The sequence below is a fragment of the Arabidopsis thaliana genome (assembly GCF_000001735.4).
Source record: "Arabidopsis thaliana chromosome 1 sequence".
Classification (NCBI taxonomy): Eukaryota; Viridiplantae; Streptophyta; class Magnoliopsida; order Brassicales; family Brassicaceae; genus Arabidopsis; species Arabidopsis thaliana.
In genome coordinates, this window is record NC_003070.9 from 18,649,487 (window position 1) to 18,671,851 (window position 22,365).

General features: G+C 35.9%; 5 protein-coding genes across 6 annotated transcripts; 4 read left to right on the top strand and 1 right to left on the bottom strand.

The window, feature by feature from the left end:
• Positions 1 to 219: 219 nt before the first annotated feature.
• Positions 220 to 7,914, top strand: VIIIA (P-loop containing nucleoside triphosphate hydrolases superfamily protein). The gene is made up of 24 exons (NM_103919.5): positions 220 to 673; positions 1,198 to 1,516; positions 1,654 to 1,755; positions 1,844 to 1,987; positions 2,114 to 2,264; positions 2,357 to 2,384; positions 2,687 to 2,852; positions 2,960 to 3,023; positions 3,117 to 3,130; positions 3,230 to 3,314; positions 3,488 to 3,591; positions 3,681 to 3,819; positions 4,021 to 4,139; positions 4,310 to 4,462; positions 4,597 to 4,686; positions 4,801 to 4,878; positions 5,086 to 5,244; positions 5,391 to 5,597; positions 5,789 to 5,994; positions 6,121 to 6,256; positions 6,343 to 6,472; positions 6,558 to 6,704; positions 6,808 to 6,875; positions 6,964 to 7,914. The coding sequence occupies exons 2-24, from the start codon at positions 1,202 to 1,204 to the stop codon at positions 7,618 to 7,620; spliced, it is 3,462 nt and encodes a 1,153-aa protein (NP_175453.2). The 5' UTR covers positions 220 to 673; positions 1,198 to 1,201; the 3' UTR covers positions 7,621 to 7,914.
• Positions 7,915 to 9,021: 1,107 nt separating this feature from the next.
• Positions 9,022 to 12,566, top strand: FYPP1 (Calcineurin-like metallo-phosphoesterase superfamily protein). The gene is made up of 10 exons (NM_103920.4): positions 9,022 to 9,488; positions 9,939 to 10,085; positions 10,171 to 10,238; positions 10,455 to 10,512; positions 10,872 to 10,982; positions 11,095 to 11,145; positions 11,251 to 11,394; positions 11,492 to 11,587; positions 11,677 to 11,748; positions 12,103 to 12,566. Exons 1-10 carry the CDS (start codon positions 9,408 to 9,410, stop codon positions 12,184 to 12,186), a joined length of 912 nt encoding a protein of 303 aa, NP_175454.1. The 5' UTR covers positions 9,022 to 9,407; the 3' UTR covers positions 12,187 to 12,566.
• Positions 12,567 to 12,779: 213 nt separating this feature from the next.
• Positions 12,780 to 17,029, top strand: AT1G50380 (Prolyl oligopeptidase family protein). Of its 2 annotated transcripts, none has more exons than NM_001333432.1 (11): positions 12,780 to 13,165; positions 13,313 to 13,596; positions 13,698 to 13,892; positions 14,112 to 14,458; positions 14,665 to 14,956; positions 15,236 to 15,394; positions 15,488 to 15,853; positions 16,070 to 16,135; positions 16,227 to 16,275; positions 16,405 to 16,528; positions 16,621 to 17,029. In NM_001333432.1, exons 1-11 carry the CDS (start codon positions 12,796 to 12,798, stop codon positions 16,697 to 16,699), a joined length of 2,331 nt encoding a protein of 776 aa, NP_001322305.1. In that variant the 5' UTR covers positions 12,780 to 12,795; the 3' UTR covers positions 16,700 to 17,029. The 2 variants fall into 2 exon arrangements, with proteins under 2 accessions (NP_001322305.1, NP_564567.1); NM_103921.3 differs by having other exon boundaries at positions 12,799 to 13,165; positions 16,621 to 17,028.
• Positions 17,030 to 17,499: 470 nt separating this feature from the next.
• On the bottom strand, positions 17,500 to 18,191 carry AT1G50390 (pfkB-like carbohydrate kinase family protein; the record flags this gene model as incomplete). Its single annotated transcript, NM_103922.1, has 4 exons — positions 17,500 to 17,637; positions 17,714 to 17,830; positions 17,919 to 17,966; positions 18,054 to 18,191. 4 exons carry the CDS (start codon positions 18,189 to 18,191, stop codon positions 17,500 to 17,502), a joined length of 441 nt encoding a protein of 146 aa, NP_175456.1.
• A 332-nt stretch (positions 18,192 to 18,523) lies between these two features.
• AT1G50400 (Eukaryotic porin family protein) lies at positions 18,524 to 21,090 on the top strand. The gene is made up of 11 exons (NM_103923.3): positions 18,524 to 18,795; positions 19,080 to 19,161; positions 19,244 to 19,349; positions 19,432 to 19,527; positions 19,622 to 19,672; positions 19,754 to 19,819; positions 20,007 to 20,108; positions 20,265 to 20,333; positions 20,414 to 20,497; positions 20,589 to 20,684; positions 20,783 to 21,090. Exons 1-11 carry the CDS (start codon positions 18,669 to 18,671, stop codon positions 20,834 to 20,836), a joined length of 933 nt encoding a protein of 310 aa, NP_175457.1. The 5' UTR covers positions 18,524 to 18,668; the 3' UTR covers positions 20,837 to 21,090.
• The last annotated feature ends 1,275 nt before the right edge of the window (positions 21,091 to 22,365 follow it).

Here is a 22,365-nt window from a genome sequence, read left to right on the forward strand (position 1 = left end):
AATAACAATTCGAAGATGAAGACATCTATCATTTTCAAAAGAAAAATTCGAAGAATTAATAATTTTGTTTGATTATAATTTAATAAAACCCATTAATTGAGGAAAATAATCGTCATTAAAGTCTAATTTGAAAACCAAAAAGCATCGGTTAAGAAAAATATAAAGGGTAAAATCGGAAATTTGACCATGTGATGTGCTGAAAATTCCACTGTTGGTGGCCAAAAAAGACATTCAAAATTGTCGGATCATTCTCTCTAATTAATTACACACAAATATACAATTAGACGAAAGAAAGAAAACAGTTTTACTCAGCAGAGAAAAAGTTGCATCTTCTTCTTCTTCTTTTTCTTTTTCCGATTTTTCTCTCCATTTTTCTGATCTTTCTCTCCAATTTTATCAGTCGCCATTTGTTACTGTTAAACCCCAACTGTTATATCTCTTTTTCTTCTTCCAAAACATGTTTTAATTAATCTATATTCTTTTCATTGTTTGTTTCCTGAGTTTTACATTCAGGATCACCGAATTTATTCAGAGATTGCCATTCTTTTGTGTGTATGATTGAGATCGATCTCATCGGCGAATTCAATTTTGTATGAATCTGAAGTTTCTCCAATAAAGTGGGTTTCTGATTGGCGGGGTTTCTCCTTTTTTTTGAGTTTCTAAAATTTGAAAGGTATTCTCTGACTATGAGCTAGATCGAATCAATTTCAATCTTTTAGTATTGCTCATTCTTATGAAATCTATTAAAGTTTGAATCTTTTTTTCTGATTTGTGCTCGTTTCTAGAGAGATACGAGAAATGGTCTTGTGCTGATGAAGAAAAACGTCATTATTTTTTATTAAAATCATTATATAACTCAAGATTCAATCTAAATTAGATTGTTTTCGAGCAGATCAATAATCTTTTAGAGTCTTAACAATTCAACTGATCCACTGGATTTTGCATTGCTTTTACTTCATCAAGTTAAGAGTTCTTCATTTAGAGAGAGAGAACTAGAAAGTCTCTGCATTTTCTGGTTCAGAGGATTGTCTAAATTTAGAATCTTTTTTCTTTTGATTTTGGAACTTTATAATAGTGACTGAACATTGAGAGAGTACTTTATTCTAAAGTATGGTCCCCCATTGTTGTTGTTCTATTAGAAAATAGTTTTCTTTATGGTCTCATTGCTTTTGAACTGAACACTTCTGTCTCTTACAGGAAAATGGCACACAAGGTTAAGGCATCTTTTCAGTCACTTAAAACGATGCCGGCTGACTATAGATTTCTTGGTTCACCAATCTCTGATCACCTTGAGACCAATTTGATTACTCCACCAAATGGTCACTTAAAGAATGGGGTTAATGGCACTGCAAGTTCTGTTGGTGGAATGGATAGTGTTAATGAGGATTCACCTTATAGTGTCCGCAGCATTTTAAATGGAGAGCGGTCTTCAATTGGTGATGGAGATTCTATTTTGCCCTTGCCTGAGAGTAATGATCGCAAGTGGAGCGACACAAATGTATATGCTCGGAAAAAGGTATTGTTAAGGTCTAGTTGTTTTGTTGCATGGCCATGTTGAGACTATTAGTTAGGATGAAATGTTGTAACAAACATCAGAGGAAACATTCCTTTTCTTATGTAGAGGCGATTAAACTGACAACTTTTCGATTTCAGGTACTGCAATTTTGGGTCCAACTTCCAAACGGTAACTGGGAGCTGGGAAAGATAATGTCAACTTCAGGAGAAGAGTCTGTTATCGTGGTAACTGAGGGAAAAGTAAGTGATTTTGTTAAATTCCCTGGGTGAATGTAAACTATTATTGTAAGTGTTTGATCGGAAACTATCTCTTCACTTGATTCAACAGGTTTTAAAAGTCAAATCAGAGACTTTAGTACCTGCAAATCCTGATATTCTTGATGGAGTAGACGATCTCATGCAACTAAGTTATTTAAATGAGCCAGCAGTGTTGTACAACCTTGAGTATAGGTACAACCAGGACATGATATATGTAAGCCGTTTGTGCTAATACAGTTTATTTTTTCTGACATGTTGACAATCTCTTCTCTGAACTATATATAGTAAAATGTTATACCCTTTACTATTTGCTTTTCTGAATTTTCCTTTATGGTGCTAGACAAAAGCAGGGCCGGTTCTGGTGGCTGTGAATCCCTTCAAGGAGGTTCCTTTGTACGGTAATCGCAACATTGAAGCATACAGGAAGAGATCAAATGAGAGCCCTCATGTCTATGCTATTGCAGATACAGCAATACGTGAAATGATACGAGGTTGGATCATGATTTTTTTTTTTAATATGTTCATCTTCTTAATGTATTACATTCTATGTTTTCAGTCTTATCTTTTCCTGTTTCCATTACAGATGAAGTTAACCAATCAATCATTATCAGGTTAGTCAAAGTTTCCTCCTTAAATATGTTAACTGTAACAACTTAAGTGTAAGCAAAACTTGTGAAGCTTACGAGTGTCTATATTTGCTCATGAATTATTTCATACTAATATTGCATATTTTCGTGCCTCTGTAGTATTAATATAGTGTGGGACTAAATCTATTTGCCAAAACTTATTAGTTTTGACCTGAATAGATGCATTAGTGCGACTATGGAAAATAGTGGATTGGTTGAAAGAATGAGTTCTTCCACTTTGTGCATCTTGAAGTGTTTTCTTATCACAAGATTTCTTTTTCATCCAGTGGAGAGAGTGGAGCAGGAAAGACTGAGACAGCAAAGATAGCGATGCAATACTTGGCTGCTCTTGGAGGTGGAAGTGGGATCGAGTATGAGATACTAAAGACTAATCCCATCTTGGAAGCATTTGGAAATGCAAAAACATTGAGAAACGATAATTCTAGTCGTTTTGTAAGCGTCCAAACTCCTTGTTTACTCTTATTTCTTTTACTCTGTGTCTTTAAAACTTCTGGGTCTTTATTTATCTCTTAATCTTTCTCTGATGTTAAATTTGACAGGGTAAGTTGATAGAAATTCATTTTAGTGAAACAGGGAAGATTTCGGGTGCTCAAATTCAAACATGTAAGCATAAACCTTAGTGCTGCTTCACACATTTTTTTCAATTTTCCTTTACAAAATCTGACAGCTTTTTTCTTGTTGTCTTAAATTTTGCAGTTTTACTAGAAAAGGTAAATTCCTCAATATTTTTGCTGCTTCAGTTTCTTTCATGTTGAAAAATGATTTTTAATATTGACATCCTTTCATGTTCTGTTGTCACACTTTCATAGTCAAGAGTGGTTCAATGTACGGAAGGAGAAAGGTCATATCATATATTCTATCAACTTTGTGCTGGGGCTTCACCTACACTTAGAGGTATTATTTGGATATCTGATCAACAGTTCTCTTTTAAAGATCTTATGTTGGATCTATTGCAAGTGAAAATGATTAGTGTGATAGAAATTTACATATTCATATATATGGTTACTGACTAACTGGTGGAACAATATTGTTTATCTGACGTTTTGTTTCGCTCATTGTTAAATCAGAGAAGTTAAATTTGACAAGTGCAAAACAGTATAACTATTTGAAACAAAGCAATTGCTATTCAATTAACGGAGTTGATGACGCTGAACGTTTTCACGCCGTTAAGGTAACTCCCTCATTAAGTCAAACCTTTTCTCTTTTTCTTTCTCTGCAACTTCGAGACATTTATTTCGACCTTTTACGTTGCCGTTTCAGGAAGCTTTAGATATTGTGCATGTTAGTAAAGAAGATCAAGAAAATGTATTTGCAATGCTTGCTGCAGTATTATGGCTAGGGAATGTTTCTTTTACCATTATTGACAACGAAAATCACGTTGAACCTGAACCAGATGAAAGTATGGCTCTTCAGTCCTTAATAGTGATATACCTGCTCCTTTAAATTTATCACGTTTTTCTGTATTTTGTTCGAAAATGTCACCTCTATATTTTTTGTTTCATTCACTTGGAGCAAATTTTCTGCTTAATCTCTGTAGCTCATTTGGCAGGGTGCGCAATGCAAGGCTATATAACTGCTGTTTTGTTTTTTTGTTTTCCAGGTTTGTCAACTGTTGCTAAATTGATTGGGTGCAACATCAATGAGCTTAAGCTAGCTCTATCAAAGCGTAATATGAGAGTTAATAATGATACTATTGTACAGAAGCTAACACTATCGCAGGTAGGCCTTTTAGAAAGATTTTTTTTTTCACTTGATTCTTTGTGTGTACTTTTATTCTGAGTAGGGTTGGTTTTAACACTGTAATCATGATCTATGCCCCCTCTTACTTATTTGGAATCAAGCCTTGTTCATTTATTTTTGTGGTGAAAGTTTTTCTTATTTGCTTCCAGGCCATTGACGCAAGAGATGCTTTAGCAAAGTCAATCTATGCCTGCCTATTTGACTGGCTAGTTGAACAGATTAACAAATCTCTTGCGGTGGGAAAGAGGAGAACTGGCAGATCCATCAGCATTCTTGATATCTATGGCTTTGAATCATTCAATGTATGCTGGTTTTTAGTCTCCCTTTGCGTTTTACTGCATGAACTTACATAAGCTATCTGCACATTACATCTTCTGTGTTACATTTTGTACCAATGTTAATTTGGTTTGCTGAATAAATACTATACATGTTGCAGAAAAATAGTTTTGAGCAGTTCTGTATAAATTATGCAAATGAGAGATTGCAGCAACACTTCAACCGTCATCTCTTCAAGCTTGAGCAGGAGGTAACGTAAACCCCTTTCTGCTATGGGTCCTTGTAGTATATCTAGGCAGAGCATGGACATGTACACACCAGCTACCGAGTTCTGAGGGATTTATATTTCTGTCTTCTCTTCCAGGAATATATTCAGGATGGCATTGACTGGACAAGGGTTGATTTTGAGGACAACCAAGAATGTCTTAGTCTCTTTGAAAAGGTAATGTGATAGCTAATTTCATCTAGAGTCAGCAATCATCATATGTTACATATCAGTATGTCTGTTACTCAGGATAATATATTAACATTTTGCCGATGATGTCTCATCATCAAGCTGCATAGCAACTGTTGAGTTTATCGTGTTGGAACGATCTATTGTTATATCAAAACATGTGTTTAAAGACAATTAAGAATCGTTTCTGTGCAGAAACCATTAGGGCTGCTTTCTCTTCTGGATGAGGAATCCACATTTCCAAATGGCACAGATTTGACACTTGCCAACAAGCTTAAACAACATCTAAATGATAATTCCTGTTTTAGAGGAGATCGGGGGAAGGCTTTCACAGTTGCGCATTATGCTGGAGAGGTAATAGCTCTAAAAACTCAGTGGCACCATTTTACATGATATATCAGAACACAAGACATGATATAGAGTAGAGTTTCTGGGATCAATTTTGAGGTTTAGAAATCAAGAATGAATCAGTAACCTAGTGTGATTTTTTTCTAACTCAGGTTACATATGAGACGACTGGATTTCTAGAGAAGAACCGAGATTTGTTGCATTCAGATTCTATTCAACTTTTGTCGTCTTGCTCTTGCCACCTCCCTCAGGCGTTTGCTTCTAGTATGCTCATTTATTCTGAAAAACCTCTTGTCGGTCCTTTACACAAAGCAGGTGGAGCTGATTCCCAGCGACTGAGTGTAGCAACTAAATTTAAGGTTGGGTGATTTCCTTAAACACAGCTTGCTTCTATTTCTGCTCTTAAAATTTGTTGAGGGTTTACTCATCACAGCTTTCATCTCATCAACATATGTTGTCCATTTCTTGTCCAAAAGGCTTCTGCTTACTTTAGAAGGAAACGTCATCTTATAATATTTGATTAGTGACGATGCCGGGATATTTTTTTCAGGGTCAACTTTTCCAATTGATGCAACGTCTAGGGAACACTACCCCACATTTTATTCGCTGCATAAAGCCAAACAATGTTCAGTCTGCCGGGTTGTATGAGCAAGGACTTGTCTTACAGCAGCTAAGATGTTGTGGTGTCCTAGAGGTCGTTCGAATATCCCGGTCTGGATTTCCCACGAGAATGTTTCATCATAAATTTGCCCGAAGGTAACAACTCCATCTCCAGTTGGTGCACTTTCATTGTATTGCATGTCCTCTTATAATAGGCTTCCCATACTTTTTAGTTGCAATAATGTTGAATGGTCATGCTGTTTTTCTTTTGTCATACTTTAGGTATGGTTTCCTTCTGCTGGAGAACATTGCAGCAAAAGATCCTCTAAGTGTTTCGGTTGCAATTCTCCATCAGTTTAATATCTTGCCAGAGATGTACCAAGTTGGCTACACAAAATTGTTTTTCAGAACTGGCCAGGTACTATAACTAGTCGTCTGATGTCTTGACTTTAGGGGCCACAAATTAGACATTCTTACTGCAGTATACTTGCTTCACCATTGCAGATTGGGGTTCTTGAAGATACAAGGAATCGCACTCTGCATGGCATTTTACGTCTTCAAAGTTATTTTAGAGGGCACCAAGCTCGCTGTCGTCTAAAAGAGCTTAAAACCGGAATTACTATTCTTCAATCATGTATTGCCCCTTGTCTCATTTCAATATCTTGGTTTGTATTTGTTATGTCGTTAGAAACCATACCTCACACATCCTTCTGTTTCAGTTGTTCGTGGAGAAAAGATGAGAAAGGAATACACGGAGTTACTGCAGAGGCATCGAGCTTCTGCTGCTATACAAAGCCATGTTAAGAGAAGGATTGCTAGCCAACAGTATAAAGCCACAGTTGATGCATCTGCTGTAATACAATCAGGTAAAATAGGGTTGATTAATTCTCATGATTGAAACAAATTAAACCTCAAAATATATTTTTAAAAAATAGAAGTTTCAAGAAATGCTGAAACCTTTTTCTGTAGCAATTCGTGGAGAGCTGGTTAGAAGATGTGCGGGGGATATTGGATGGCTTAGTTCTGGTGGCACCAAGGTCCTCTCAAAGCTTTCATTCTCTTCGTGCATTTGACTACATGATATATATGCATATTGCTAGACTCTTAAACCAATTCTTTATGTAGAGAAATGAGTCAGACGAGGTGCTAGTGAAGGCATCATATCTTTCCGATCTTCAGCGTAGGGTTCTTAGAACCGAAGCTGCTCTTCGTGAGAAAGAAGAGGAGAACGACATCCTCCGACAAAGAGTCCAGCAGTACGATAACCGGTGGTCTGAATATGAAACAAAGATGAAATCCATGGAAGAAATTTGGCAAAAGCAGATGAAATCTTTGCAATCCAGTCTTTCCATCGCAAAGAAAAGCCTAGAGGTTGAGGACTCAGCGAGAAACTCGGATGCATCGGTGAATGCAAGCGATGCAACAGATTTAGATTCAGGAGGTAGTCATTACCAAATGGGCCATGGCAGGTCAAGAAGTGTAGGCGTGGGTTTAAGCGTGATAAGCCGGTTAGCTGAGGAATTTGGACAAAGAGCTCAGGTATTTGGTGACGACAGAAAGTTCTTGATGGAAGTGAAATCTGGTCAGGTGGAAGCAAACTTGAATCCGGACCGGGAGCTACGAAGGCTGAAACAGATGTTTGAGACATGGAAGAAAGATTATGGAGGGAGACTAAGGGAAACGAAACTGATACTTAGCAAACTTGGGAGTGAAGAAACAGGTGGTTCAGCGGAGAAGGTGAAGATGAATTGGTGGGGGAGGTTGAGGAGTACTAGGTATTAATGGTTACTTCCTTTTCTTGAGACGCACGTCTCCTTTTCTACACGTTTGATGTAACTACGGTTTTTGGCTTTGCTGCTAGAAGTGAGAAGGCTCCTTGGGACTGAAAGAGTCATGTTTTTCATTTGCCACCCAAATCTATTGGCAAATTCAGTAAATAATTTTTATATTATACAGTATATCTATTTGTCAAGGATTCCAAAGTCCAGTGAACCATTGCTGTATTTGAATATAAATAGTCGTTGCAAAAACAAATCAATATTTATATTTCTTAAATAGTTAAGTTTTTTATCAAGCTAATTAAAATGGACATAGCGAGAAATAACTACAAGGTGGTAAACTATGATAATAATATAAATTTCCTTACAAGTTTGTTTGTTTGTAAACATATGGAGTTAGAAAGGGAAAAAAAAATTGTATAGATTTTATACAAGATTGTTTTGAGTTTAAAAAATCTTTATCGTGTTTGGACAATGTGTATTTTAAAAACTATTTAACTACTAGTTTTTTTGGCCGATTTCAGTGATATCTCGACTTAGACTCTACAAAAATTTAGATAATTTGATGGATAAAATTACATATGATAAATCATGCACTTGTATCAGATGGTCAGTTGGTGGAATCCCTCTTCAACAAGTGATCTTTCTTGGAATGTTGTCGTGGGTTAAAAAAAAACTCAATCCAGCCCAAACCCGAAATGAACATGTCTGAGAAAAATCATTTCTATTCTTGCAGCTGAGTAAACTCTTCACAATTTAAATTTCGAATTACCTTTGCGATGCATCACTTTTTTAAGTGGAACTAAGTTTCGGATCACCTCTCGACCAAGTATAAACCAAACCAACACCAATATATACTTTCCGTAATATTTGGCCCTCCGACTAGTGATTTTTTCGGATGTAATTTGAACATTGGAGATTTTTTGGTGAGACAAATTCCATTTTGTCATTTTTAGAGGTCATCATAACAATACTTTTCCTTCTCAAATTATCCCTAACCAGAAGCCAAATGGGAAGACCCAAACATAAACATTGAAATGAATCGAGTGAGGTTCGCTCTTGAACGATCGTATTGCTAATGCCTATCCAAGATCATTGATTCATTTCTAACATATCCCGTACGGTCTCCCACAAACAACCTTCCTCAAAAGTTCAACATCACATAGATTTCGAAATGTGTCTTTAGACACAATTTGTTTAACAAGACTTTTAAATAATTTTTTTTAGGAGTTTTTAATTATCAAAAAGGTCTTACTCAAATTCAACAACACATATATCGAAATGTGTTTTTTTAAAAAAATTAAAAAGAAGAAAAAATACTATAAAGAAGGTTTAAGTATTTGTGGAATTTTATTTAGGTGTTATCAATTGTCACATTCAAGTAGACAAATAAAATTACCAAGAAAAGAATTGCAAAAACATTGAAAATGTGTAGTATACTCCATTAAAGATTTGTGTAATGAAGTAATAGATAAAAATTAAATTGATGTTTAATATGTTGCCAAAAAAATGATTAAAAATAAATATCCAACGAATAGAGTTTGGGGATGGAGGAAGACCAAATCGGGTTCGGGTCGAGATTGTTTGGTTCGTTGTGTTTCCCCTTTCTCTCTCTCTCCCTCTTTCCCCCTTACGTAACCCTAAGCGGACGGAGCAATGCTCTGCTAGATCTATCTTTCTTTCAATTCTTCACCAGAGATCGTCGAGACTCACCATTGAAATCGAAGAAACAGCACCAATTTCCACTTCACCACCGAAAGAGAGAGACAGAGAGGATAATAAAAGGCCGCCATGGATTTAGATCAATGGATTTCCAAGGTTAAAGACGGCCAACATCTCTCTGAGGACGAGCTTCAACTTCTCTGCGAATACGTACGCCTTCTTCTTCTTTCTTCTTTCTTCTCTTGCTTGCTTTCTCTTCCCCGAATATTCATGCATCTACAAAAACCCAATTCTTCGCTTACTCTTTTGAGACTTTAGAGCTTGCTTTGTGGCACTTTACTTTGAATCTGGTCTCTCTCCCTTACTGTTTCCTTTGCCATTTTGGTCTACGGATTTTAGGGTTTTTCTCTCATTTTTCCAATAGAGGATTTATTGACTTTGCTATTTCAATTCTAAATTCTAAGGAATTAGGGATAAGTTTAGCTCTTCTTTAGCCAATTTATGGATGCACCAAGTCCACGCTTGCAAACTGTTATTTGAGGATTTATTATAGTAATTTTAGTGTTGAAACTTGTAGTAGCAGCCGTCTTCTTCTTTTTTCATGACAATGATTTGCTAAGATACTCTGGTAATTCACAAGATATTTTGACTATTATATAGGTGAAAGAAATTCTTATTGAGGAATCAAATGTACAACCTGTCAACAGTCCTGTCACCGTCTGTGGTGATATCCATGGCCAGTTTCATGATCTTATGAAACTTTTCCAGACCGGAGGTCATGTTCCCGAGACCAATTACATATTTATGGTATAGACTCTGACTTTGGGCGTAGGCTCGTATGACATATCAATATGTAACACATAGTTTAATTATCTGTGGGGGATTTTCTCAGGGGGATTTCGTTGATAGAGGTTACAACAGTCTTGAAGTTTTCACCATTCTTTTGCTTCTTAAAGCAAGGTAAGATTTTCCGTAGAAATTGTGCGTTATATATGTCATGGATCGTCATCCTTCCGTTTCACACTGTATATCATAGTTCTCTTGAGAATGCTCTTTAAGCTGTAAACGCATTGCTCTACTGGAAAATCGATTTAACTTGTATTCCAGGAAATTTATATTCTAACTTACTTTGCTGTGAGCTTAAAATCACTCGTTTCCTTGTATTTCAATATGTAGACATCCAGCCAATATCACTCTTTTGCGTGGAAATCATGAAAGTAGACAGCTAACTCAGGTATGCATTATTCTAATCCATTTATATCTATTGTTGCTGACTTGCTGTGCTCTTCACGCAGTTACTGGTTGAGAAGTAATTTTCGCTCAATTGTTATAACTAGTTTTGAAAGTTTATTTTGTACATGTGGCAATGCCATGCTAGATATAGGCATAGATGTTAACTAAGATGCATTTTATGTGAACCCTTTGCAACCATAAGTTTTCTTCTCGGAAGCTCTTGATTTATCTCTATCCTACACCATATCCTATATCTTTTAACATCCACTGTCAAGGACGAAGATTGTAGTGATATTTTGTGCCCTGCAGGTTCATTTTTATAGTTTTCTTAAATTGTCGTACCAATTTTATATTTGCTAGGTGTATGGTTTCTATGACGAATGCCAAAGGAAGTATGGTAATGCTAATGCTTGGAGATATTGCACGGATGTTTTTGACTATCTTACACTTTCAGCTATTATAGATGGCACTGTAAGTATTTCTCAGCTTCTTTGGCATTGTGTTATGATGTGTTCTTGTATAATTTTATGAATGCATAAGTTAGCTGTATACCATATTAAAACGTATTGCATCCTCAATGTAGGTTCTATGTGTTCATGGTGGCCTTTCACCTGATGTACGGACAATTGACCAGGTTAAAATGTGCTATTTTAAATTACTTTTGGTTTTCACCATGCAAGTGTTATTTATGATTAGATTAAATCTCATTTACTCATTTAGATGTTATTTTGTTCTCTAGATAAGATTGATTGAGCGGAATTGCGAAATACCGCATGAAGGACCCTTCTGTGATCTTATGTGGAGTGATCCTGAAGATATTGAAACATGGGCTGTCAGTCCACGTGGAGCTGGTTGGCTTTTCGGGTCCAGGGTTACCACTGAGGTATTTATATTTTTTTCTGGGGTTGAAATTTGAATAAGGTGTGAAAAGAAATAAATGTATTTCAGTTCCCTGATCTGTGGTTTTGCTTCTTGTGCAGTTTAACCATATTAACAATCTTGATCTAGTATGTCGCGCTCACCAGCTTGTACAAGAAGGTCTCAAGTACATGTTCCAAGATAAAGGTCTTGTAACTGTAAGTGCCTTGCTTCCTTATGATCATTTTGGATAGTTGGAAGTATAATCTGCTTGGTGATGTTTCTTCTCTTTATTTTTTTTGTAAAGGTGTGGTCTGCGCCTAATTACTGCTACCGTTGTGGGAATGTGGCTTCTATATTGAGTTTCAATGACAACATGGTGAGGCATTTGTTTTCTCTTTTGTTACTGATCTGCCACAATATCTTGTTTCATGTTCTTCTTACTTTTATGCACTCGTCTTCGGATTCTACTTTTCCTTTTTGATTAAATAAGTTACTGCCTTTGATACTTGTCTCTCGACCCAAACATATACACATGAGTGACTCTTGTGAGATAGAGTTATGATGTTTAAGCCATTTATTTAGTAACAATTCACAGTTCGCGTGGAATCAGTCTGTCCATATTGATTGTGCTCTGTGTGTTACTTTTCATATATAGACCTGTTTCTGGGAAGTGTTTAGGATCTGGTCCTCACTGACAGTAATGATTTGTTAAAATATGCTTAATTACCAGGAAAGGGAAGTGAAGTTCTTCACGGAGACAGAAGAGAACAATCAAATGAGAGGGCCAAGGACAGGTGTTCCTTATTTCCTGTGATTCATGATGATGATCCTACATCATTATTAGTCTCGTATTGCTCTTATCAAGTTAGCCATTATCATGATTGCCATTGGCTTATGTTCTTTCAAGGTATATCTTCTGATGTTGTTTACACTTCCATTGTTTTTTTTTTCCTTTTTCCATTTTGGAAACATTTTCTTGTGAAAGTGAATGTCACTTTGGTAATTTTAGTGGTTTTGATGCACTTTAACCTGAACCTCTTCTGGATGTTATTATTATACGTGCTTTCTTTCTTGTTTTGTTTCATCTTTGTTCTGTAAGCAAGACCAATTTTTATCATCTCAGCTTATTTGCAGTTTAGCACGGTTTGATTAGGTTCTGGGTTAATCTCAGGCTTATAAAATTCATCAAGCTCAAAAATAGTCCACTACAAGAACATAGAAGACCATTAATCAACATTCAACAGTAATTTGTTTCTAATCTAATTATTTGGTTTTGTTCAATAATCCTAGCAAAAATTCACGAAAGAGTTAATAATTTTGTAACCGGAATCATAGATAGGCCGGTTTATCCAAACCGGATATGACCTGTCCTCTATTAACAAACTGGTCGCGAGTCTCTAGGCAACTAAAACGGACACGTAATATGATAATAAGGCGTGGACTCGTATCTCTCGGCACTCACTTTCTCGCGACTCGTAGTCGTCTTCTCCACTTCGATACTCCTCTCTCTTGCCTCGTTCCTCTTGTTCCTCGCCGCCGCTCTATTCTACGGCTGTCTTCTTCTTTTTCCTCTTCCTCTGAAACCGGAGCTGCGTCAGTGCGGTTGACATCACCGAGAGACATGGCGGAATCGAGATCCCCTCCTGTAGCGAAGAAGGTGGAGCATGTGATGGAGATGTTCGGTGACGTTAGGGTTGACAATTACTACTGGCTCCGTGACGATTCTCGCACCAATCCCGACATGCTTTCTTATCTTCGTGAAGAAAATCACTACACTGATTTCGTCATGTCTGGTGAGTCTTTTCAAGTTGCCTCTGTCAGTGACGTTGTGATACTTAGGGGATTAGGGTTTTTAGCTTTCCTTGTTTTCAATTTGGAGTATTAGTGACTTGTTGATTATGCAAGCTTGTGATAAATTAGACTGGAAAATAAAAATTCAGGGACCAAGCAATTTGAGAATCAGCTGTTTGCTGAAATAAGAGGGAGGATCAAAGAAGATGATATATCTGCACCTCTACGCAAGGGTCCTTACTATTATTATGAGAAAAATCTTCAAGGAAAGGAATATATTCAGCACTGTAGACGTTTGATCACTGACAACAAAGCTGAGCCTTCTGTCTATGATACTATGCCAACTGGTCCAGATGCTCCTCCTGAGCATGTGATATTGGATGAGAATACCAAGGCTCAAGAGCATGACTACTACAGAATTGGGGCCTTCAAGGTTTGACTAGAAAATAGACTTTAAAAATCGTCCTAAGAGATATCCTTTTCAAACTTGCTCTTTACTAACTTGATGTTTCATTTTCTTGATTCTTTTTATAGGCGAGTCCCGATCATAAATTGGTGGCATATGCAGAGGACACAAAAGGTGATGAGATATATACAGTGAATGTCATCGACTCTGAAGCCCTAAAACCAGTGGGGCAACAGCTTAAAGGACTTACTTCTTATCTTGAATGGGCTGGTAATGATGCTTTGCTCTACATAACAATGGACGAAATCCTGCGACCTGATAAGGTTTACCTTCAATCTTTTCCCACCCTACTGTCTTAGTGTATAGTACTGGAGGAAGGGATTAACTTTTGCATGAATATAGATTTTACCGTTTCGATCAATTGTTGACATTATACACCTCATAGATGCCATATTTTCTTACCAAATTTGACTGTACTTATTATGAGATACGTCAATATTTTTGGCTTTCATGTTCTGATCTTCATATATTCTTTGTAACAGGTTTGGTTACATAAATTAGGGACAGAGCAGAGCAGTGATGTATGCCTTTACCATGAGAAGGATGATATGTTTTCTCTTGAACTCCACGCTTCTGAGAGCCATAAGTATTTATTTGTTGCATCTGAAAGCAAAACTACAAGATTTGTCTTCTCGCTTGATGTGTCCAAGACTCAGGATGGACTCAGGGTGTTGACACCTCGTGTAGATGGAATTGATTCATCTGTCAGTCATCGTGGGAACCACTTTTTCATCCAGAGAAGGAGCACTGAATTTTACAACTCAGAACTGATCGCCTGTCCAGTTGATGACACATCAAAGACAACTGTTCTGCTTCCACATAGAGAAAGGTAAACTTTTTTTGTTAGAATCTGGTTGCCATTGTGGCCTATCCAAAATCCAAATGAAGTATAACTAATTTTAATATCATGTATATCCTTCGGCTTAGACGACATGCATGCTGGGTTGTTTTCCAGTTGCTAGATTAGTTTTATAATGCATTTAACATCAAGGTCACCTTGTATGCCTAGCTAAACAATTATATTTGCATGGACAGTGTAAAGATTCAGGAAATTCAGCTTTTCCGAGATCATCTTGCAGTCTTCGAGCGTGAAAACGGACTGCAGAAGATCACAGTTCATAGGCTTCCTGCTGAGGGACAGCCACTGGAAGGTCTCCAAGGTGGTCGTAATGTGAGCTTTGTTGACCCGGTCTATTCAGTTGACTCAACCGAGTCCGAATTTTCGTCCAGGGTTTTAAGGTTTAAATACTGCTCAATGAAAACACCTCCTTCTGTGTATGACTATGACATGGACAGTGGCACTTCCGTTGTCAAGAAGATTGACACAGTAAGTAAAACTACTTATTCATTCGTTCTCCCTCACTTTGGATCAATTTCCTATGTCCTCTGCATATTTAGTTGCCGATTTTATTTGCAATGCATAAGCGTATTTCATTGAATGGTAATAAGTCGTATTGACAATTTTGAAATACAACACATGAAAATTATGAAAAATTTTAGTTTTTTTTTACTGGTACTGTGTTTTTACGCATTTTTCCCTAACATGCCTTCTCTTTTGAAATGGTCATCGCTTGATCTTTATGATAGCCTGCTGTATTTCATTCAGGTATTGGGAGGTTTTGATGCATCAAATTATGTTACAGAAAGAAAGTGGGTCGCTGCATCAGACGGAACTCAAATTCCAATGTCTATTGTGTATAACAAAAAACTTGCAAAGCTTGATGGATCTGATCCATTACTCCTTTATGGATATGGTTCATATGAGGTATTTTTAGTTGAAGCTTTTATGGTTCCCAGATTCTCGGTCCTTTTACTTCTTTCCAACGGAACTATAAAATACTCTTTATCTTTATTACAGATTTCTGTGGATCCTTATTTCAAGGCATCAAGGTTGTCCCTGTTAGATCGTGGGTTTACCTTTGTAATTGCTCATGTTCGTGGGGGCGGTGAGATGGGGAGACAGTGGTATGAGAATGGGAAGCTGTTGAAGAAGAAAAACACATTCACTGATTTTATTGCTTGTGCTGAGCGTTTAATAGAACTAAAATATTGCTCGAAAGAAAAACTGTGCATGGAAGGGAGAAGTGCTGGTGGATTGCTGATGGGTGCTGTTGTTAATATGAGGCCTGACTTGTTCAAGGTGGTTATCGCTGGAGTTCCTTTTGTAGATGTCTTGACAACAATGCTGGACCCAACAATTCCGCTTACGACATCAGAGTGGGAGGTGTGTTTGATGCTTGTTCTGTGCCTTAAAACAGCGAATTACATATATTATTCTTACTTTACAGAGTACAACATCTGGCATGTCTTCATAGGGATTTGCATTAGGAACTGGGAAAGCATAAGGATGGATAGATTTCCTTATGAATGAAGTAGCTGTAGTTTGATTTTGTATGATAATTAAAAAAGTGCTTAAAAGTTGTCTAATTTTTGGCTTCAGGAGTGGGGTGACCCCAGAAAGGAAGAATTTTACTTCTATATGAAGTCATATTCCCCTGTAGACAATGTGAGTATATGTTTGGGTTCTTTTCATATTATCTGCGATAAATGGTATGAAAGTTCTCTGTGATGATGCATCTATGGACAATATAACACAGGTAACGGCGCAGAATTATCCAAATATGCTTGTAACTGCTGGGTTAAATGGTAAGCTTTCTTTTAGTCTATATACTGTTTTGGTGATAGATAAATAAAACTGCTGAGTTAAATGGTAAGCTTTCTCAGACTTGTATCTGACGTAACGATGTTTTTGAATTGATTCTGTCTGTCCAACAGATCCAAGAGTTATGTACTCTGAACCTGGCAAGTGGGTGGCAAAACTGAGAGAAATGAAGACCGACAACAACGTACTTCTGTTCAAATGCGAGCTTGGCGCAGGGCATTTCTCAAAATCTGGGAGGTATGTGTTTCTTTTATTCCAACGATGCAATACATGTCATTTTCTGTGATTAGACTGACCAAGAAAGCTCGGTTTGTTTGATGGACGTGCAGATTCGAGAAGCTTCAAGAAGATGCATTTACGTTTGCATTCATGATGAAAGTTTTGGACATGATTCCTGCTTCTGGGTGAGTCCTCAAATTTAGCTACGTGATGATCAATTTATGATCTTCTTACGTTGTTGAGATGAGAAGTCTTTACAGTTTAGGTTTGAAGTTGTTTTCGTCCTTTTTTCGTCTTTTCTTTTAGCTCAGAGTAGACCTTTTTCTTTTTCTTTTTTGTTCGCGTTGCTAAAGACTTAAAAGAGCAAATCAAAAATCTTCAAGTTCACACAATCAATTGATCTTTTCTTGAATGTCTTTCAATCCTACAGTGTAAATTAGAACTCCAGTATTGCAGACCAATAAGTTTATGACTTGATCGTCAAGCATTTTACATATTCTTTTTCTTTTTTGTTCGCGTTGCTAAAGACTTAAAAGAGCAAATCAAAAATCTTCAAGTTCACACAATCAATTTATCTATTTGACAATAAGAAAAAGTAATTTTTAATAGTAATAATATACTCAAATTAATCTGTGAGATCTATATGCTTAATGCTTTGATGCTACAAACTTGATACTAAATGTGTTCTCTCTGTTTTTCTTGTTTTTTTTTTGGTTTCTTCATGATTATTACTCTGTTTTCAAAGGCTTGAGAAACAATTCTAAATGCAATCTACGGTTCCAAACAACTACGAAAAACTATTTGTTTTCTATTAGCAAGAAAAGCTCAGAAGCCATAAGTTTGTTTTATTCAATACAATGAAGAAGAAAAAGAAAAGACAGAGAGAGAACCAAAAAAAAAAAAACATTACAAATGATCAGAATCATCAGGAAGAATCCAGAACAGATTATTACAATAGACAAGGAGAATTCTAGACTCGAAGATAAGTTTTACTGTTCTACTTGTCTCTTAAGAAAGCTGAGAGCTTCACAATCTGTAGGAAGAGCAGGAATGGCTCCCTTTTTAGTCGTCGTGATTGCTCCACAAGCATTTGCAATTCTAAGCACTTTTCTCAATCTCTCTTCCTCCTAGGAAAATAAAAATCAGTAAATATCATCAAGATTCATTTGATTAAGTAGACACACAATATCAATGGGAGTTAACCTCGAGTACAGATTGATCATCAACAATCTGGTTTAGAAGCGCGCCAACAAAAGAATCACCAGCTCCAGTAGTATCCACAGCGTCAACATGGAAAGTTTCAACAGATCCATGGAAATCCTACACAAGAGTCAAGAGAACATCAATCAAAATCACACACCAAGATCTTGATAATGATGGATTCATATGAATGTTTGTGGTACATTACCTTAGTGTAGTAACGACATCCCTTTTCACCGAGAGTAACAAGTAAGAGCTTCAAATTAGGATGTCAAAGAGACATAGCTGTCTCATCATCGATCGTTTTATTTCTTGTCAAGAACTCAAGCTCGACATCACTGACCTTAATGATATCAGCCTTGTCCCATATGCTCATGATCTGAGTCCTAGCTTCTTCAGGTGATGGCCAAAGAGGTTCCCTGAGATTTGGATCGTAGGAAAGAAGAGCTCCGGCTTCTTTCGCCTCTTCCGTTGCCTTCATGTGAGCTGATCTACATGGCTCTGTTATCAAACTTATTGATCCATAGTGAAACACTTTCGCCTGCCAAATAAAGAAAAATATGCAACAAATCTCCAAAACAAGTAAATCTTGTTTTGGAGATTTGTTGACTATTTGATGATCTTCTTAATTGTTTTGTAAATTTTAGTTTACTATATGAAAATAAACTTGTAATTAATATAATTACTGATTTTTCGCCACCAAAAGAAAATAAAATAGTGAATTATGAGCATGAGGGTAAACCGGTAAAGTATATGACCCGAAATAGGTCGGTTCCAACCCGTTTCAAAAAAGTAAAATAAAACCGGGCCAAACTAAGATTGACACGATTACAAAACCCTTGACGCACACGCAGAGTCAAAACCCAAAAACCCTTGAAAGACTCTTCGTCTTCGATTCCTCTGCAGTTTTCTCTTTTAGCGACCCAAAAAAGTTCTTCCTTGACGGTAAACAGCAGCGATGGAGGGCTTTTCACCACCGATTAACACTGCGCAAGTCGATGCAAAGACCAAACTTGACGAGAAAGTGGATTACTCAAACCTCCCTTGCCCTGTCCTCTATGAGGAACTCAACCGTGAAGCTACCAGTTCAGTATCACCCTCTCTCTCTACTGCTTTATATATTCGTTCTCTGTTCTTTTGGAGATCACAATCTGTCTCTGTCTTAGGTCGCTGATTTCTTGGTCTTTTATATCTCTGCGTTTGAACCAACAATCGTAATTGAGTGTTTTGGTATTATGGATATGTTATTATGCTTCTGATTCTACCAATTCGTAACCTTTACATCTGTGGCCATAACCTTTTATAATGTATTAACTTAGCCTGTGATTTTAAGATCATGTGTTTTGACTGGTTTGATTTCACTTTGCAGTGGCTTTAAAGCCAGAGCTATTTGAGGGTTTCCGCCTCGACTATAACAAGTCGCTTAACCAGAAGTTTTTTCTCAGCCATAGGTAATGAGATTTTAGGTTAATTTGTGGCACATCATTCTTATTTGTGTTCTTAACCAAGCCTGTGTATTGATGCTTCCAACAGCATATTGATGGGGCCAACTGAGGTTCCTAATCCAACTCCATCATCCGAAATAATCAAAATTCCAACTGCCAATTATGACTTTGGTGCTGGTTTCATCGATCCAAAGGTATGTTGTTTATTGATTGTATTCTGTGGTACTATTAATGGTTTCCATCAGCAAGATATAACATTTACAAACTTCTAAACAGCTATATCTTATCGGAAGGATCACGACGGACGGTAGACTAAATGCGAGAGCCAAGTTCGATTTAACTGACAATTTTTCCGTCAAGGCTAATGCTCTGGTAACCAGAAATTATTGTGTGTCTGGTCTTTGTTGTAGTAGCTGCATAATGTTTTCTTTCTATCTATAACCATATTGTTTCTTTTCTCTGCCAGCTGACAGATGAAGAAGATAAGTCGCAAGGCCACCTCGTCATTGATTACAAGGTGAGGGCTTTTCTCTGTTCAGTATGTTTTTCCTTTTAGCTTTTATTTGGTTTTGACAATTCACGGTTTACACCTATTTAGGGGTCTGACTACAGAACTCAGCTTCAGCTTGGAAACAATTCCGTTTATGCAGCTAACTATATTCAGGTAAAGTGACTATGCTTTACCATTTTAAACTGTTCTACTAAAATTCTGTGGTTAAGTCTATAGTTAGGTAGCTTTTCCGTTTATCCCTGGACAAGCTTTTGTTTATTTTGTCAGCATTAGTTAATCTTTTGTTAGTTGCTAAATAGATATTCGTTTCTTTTCACTGAATCATATCTTTTTCTTCCAGCATGTGACACCACACCTGTCTTTGGGTGGTGAGGCTTTCTGGCTTGGTCAGCAACTGATGTCGGGTGTTGGTTATGCAGCTCGATATGAGACTGACAAAACGGTAAATGTTTCTTCTTAGTTAGAATAAGGCAACTCAATCAGAAAATCGATTCTTCTTTTCTATGTTGGTTTACAATATTCCAACAATCTTCAAGCTAACTTGAGTATGATCCTTTTCATTTTTTTGAATTTCTTTAAATGTTTTATTATCCAACAGGTTGCCTCTGGGCAAATTGCTTCCACTGGTGTGGCTGTCATGAACTATGTTCATAAGGTTTCAGAGAAGGTAAACAATCCAGCCTTATCTTAATTCATCTTTAATCCTATAGAGTAATATAAGCTAATTCTTATTTTTTCAATAATCAGTTGTCATTTGCAACGGATTTCATCTACAATTATTTGTCACGAGATGTTACAGCTAGTGTCGGGTATGACCTCATTACTAGACAGGTACATACCTCATTCCTTTTGGTCCCATTCGAGTTTTGAAACAGCAACAAAGCGCTGTTCTAATTATGGGTTTGGTTGTGGTTTGGTGTAGTCTCGATTAAGAGGAAAGGTTGATTCTAACGGTGTTGTCGCTGCTTACCTTGAAGAACAATTGCCTATTGGACTCAGATTTCTTCTATCTGCAGAGGTAAAGAAAATGATTTAATCCGCTACTATACATTTTTTAGTGCATTTGTTAATGACTAGTTTTTGATAATGACTGATTTTTGATATTAAATGAACCAGGTGGATCATGTGAAGAAGGATTACAAGTTTGGTTTCGGTGTTAACGCCTTTTAATTCCATCAAATGGCCTTCACAATTAGTTAGAAACCTCAAGATTTGGTTATTTTTTGATGTTCAGTTTTTTTAGTTTAGATATTTTTACTGTATTGCTCCCACAAGAATAAAAGCCAAGGAGGTTTCTTCATTTCACATTGAGGAAGAGCCTTTCTTGTTTATTATTTAATTTAATTAATGTGTAAACATCAGAACTCTTTTTTTGTTAGATTTAACTTTGGGAGAACTATGAAAATAGTCTAAATTTTCTTTTAGCTTTCAGTTAATTTTTTAATTAACAAAATAGTTTAAAGTGGAGGAATTTTCAAAATTGCTCCTTTTGTTGTACTCATTTTCATACATTTTCAAAAATGCTTTCATTAAACCTGATAATGTTAGTAAAGTTTATTGTTTACATGGTACTTCTCGATAGTAACTAATTTTTGAAGAGTCGATCCAAGTATTTATAAGGTTTTATAAGATATTTAAAAGTTTTTATAAAGTATATAAAATGTTTTCTAAGATATTTACAAGGTTTTATACATGTAAGAAATAGTTTTGTATTTTTTATAAGTTTAACATAAATAATAAGACTTTGGATGAAGTTTACTTTTAACATTTTTAAGCGATTTTCTTTCTTATTATTATAAAATAAATTGTCTATAATAAACTTAGTCAATTTTATGTTTTTTCCAAACCAAGGTAATTATTATGAAATTTTGGTCAACTATAAATATTTACTTCACAAGATTTTTAGTATTTAGGGAATAAAGTTTCCAATAACTAAAACTCGAACTATATTGTATCCCTATATAAATATACGTCTTTCTAAATTCTAAAGATAACAACAAATCTACTAATACCACCACATATTTTTCTGTTGTCCTACTTTTGAAACAATCCCAATACTAGAAGGCTACGAGAAAAATCTTAGTAAAATCTTGAGACTAAGTATCGGTGCTTTAGTCCAAAAGGTAAAATCTCATTTTGTTGAATTCTTTCAATGGCTTTTTTTTGTTTCTAATGGGTTCTGAATTTTTGCTAGACAAAATATTCGGGATCCAAGATTCATTCTGAAATTCGATCTAAAAATAGGTTATCCAAAATCTTTGGATTTAGATATTTTGATTTAAAAATTAGGATATCCTTATTTTATATAAATTGCTCAAAAAATCACCAAAAAAAATATTTTAAATTTGTTGTGCAATATTTTAAATTTAATCCATTTGAAAAATAGTTGATAATTAAATTTGTTTTATGATTAATTTGGATACAAACTTTTTATTTGTTTTATACTATTATTTTAATTGTGAGTTATTTATGGTGGATTTGAATCCGATATTAACGGATTTGGATCTGGATATGTCGTTTCTCATATATGGTGGATGTGGATTCAAGATCCATGTATCTTAAAATTCCAGGAAATATTAGTAGTGTCCACCTTGATTAATGTAAATGATATCTCGGAAGCTCAATTTTTTTTATGTCAATTAGTATTTTTGAAATTATAATTTACTTTTATATAAGAAATTTTTAGTGATATATTACAT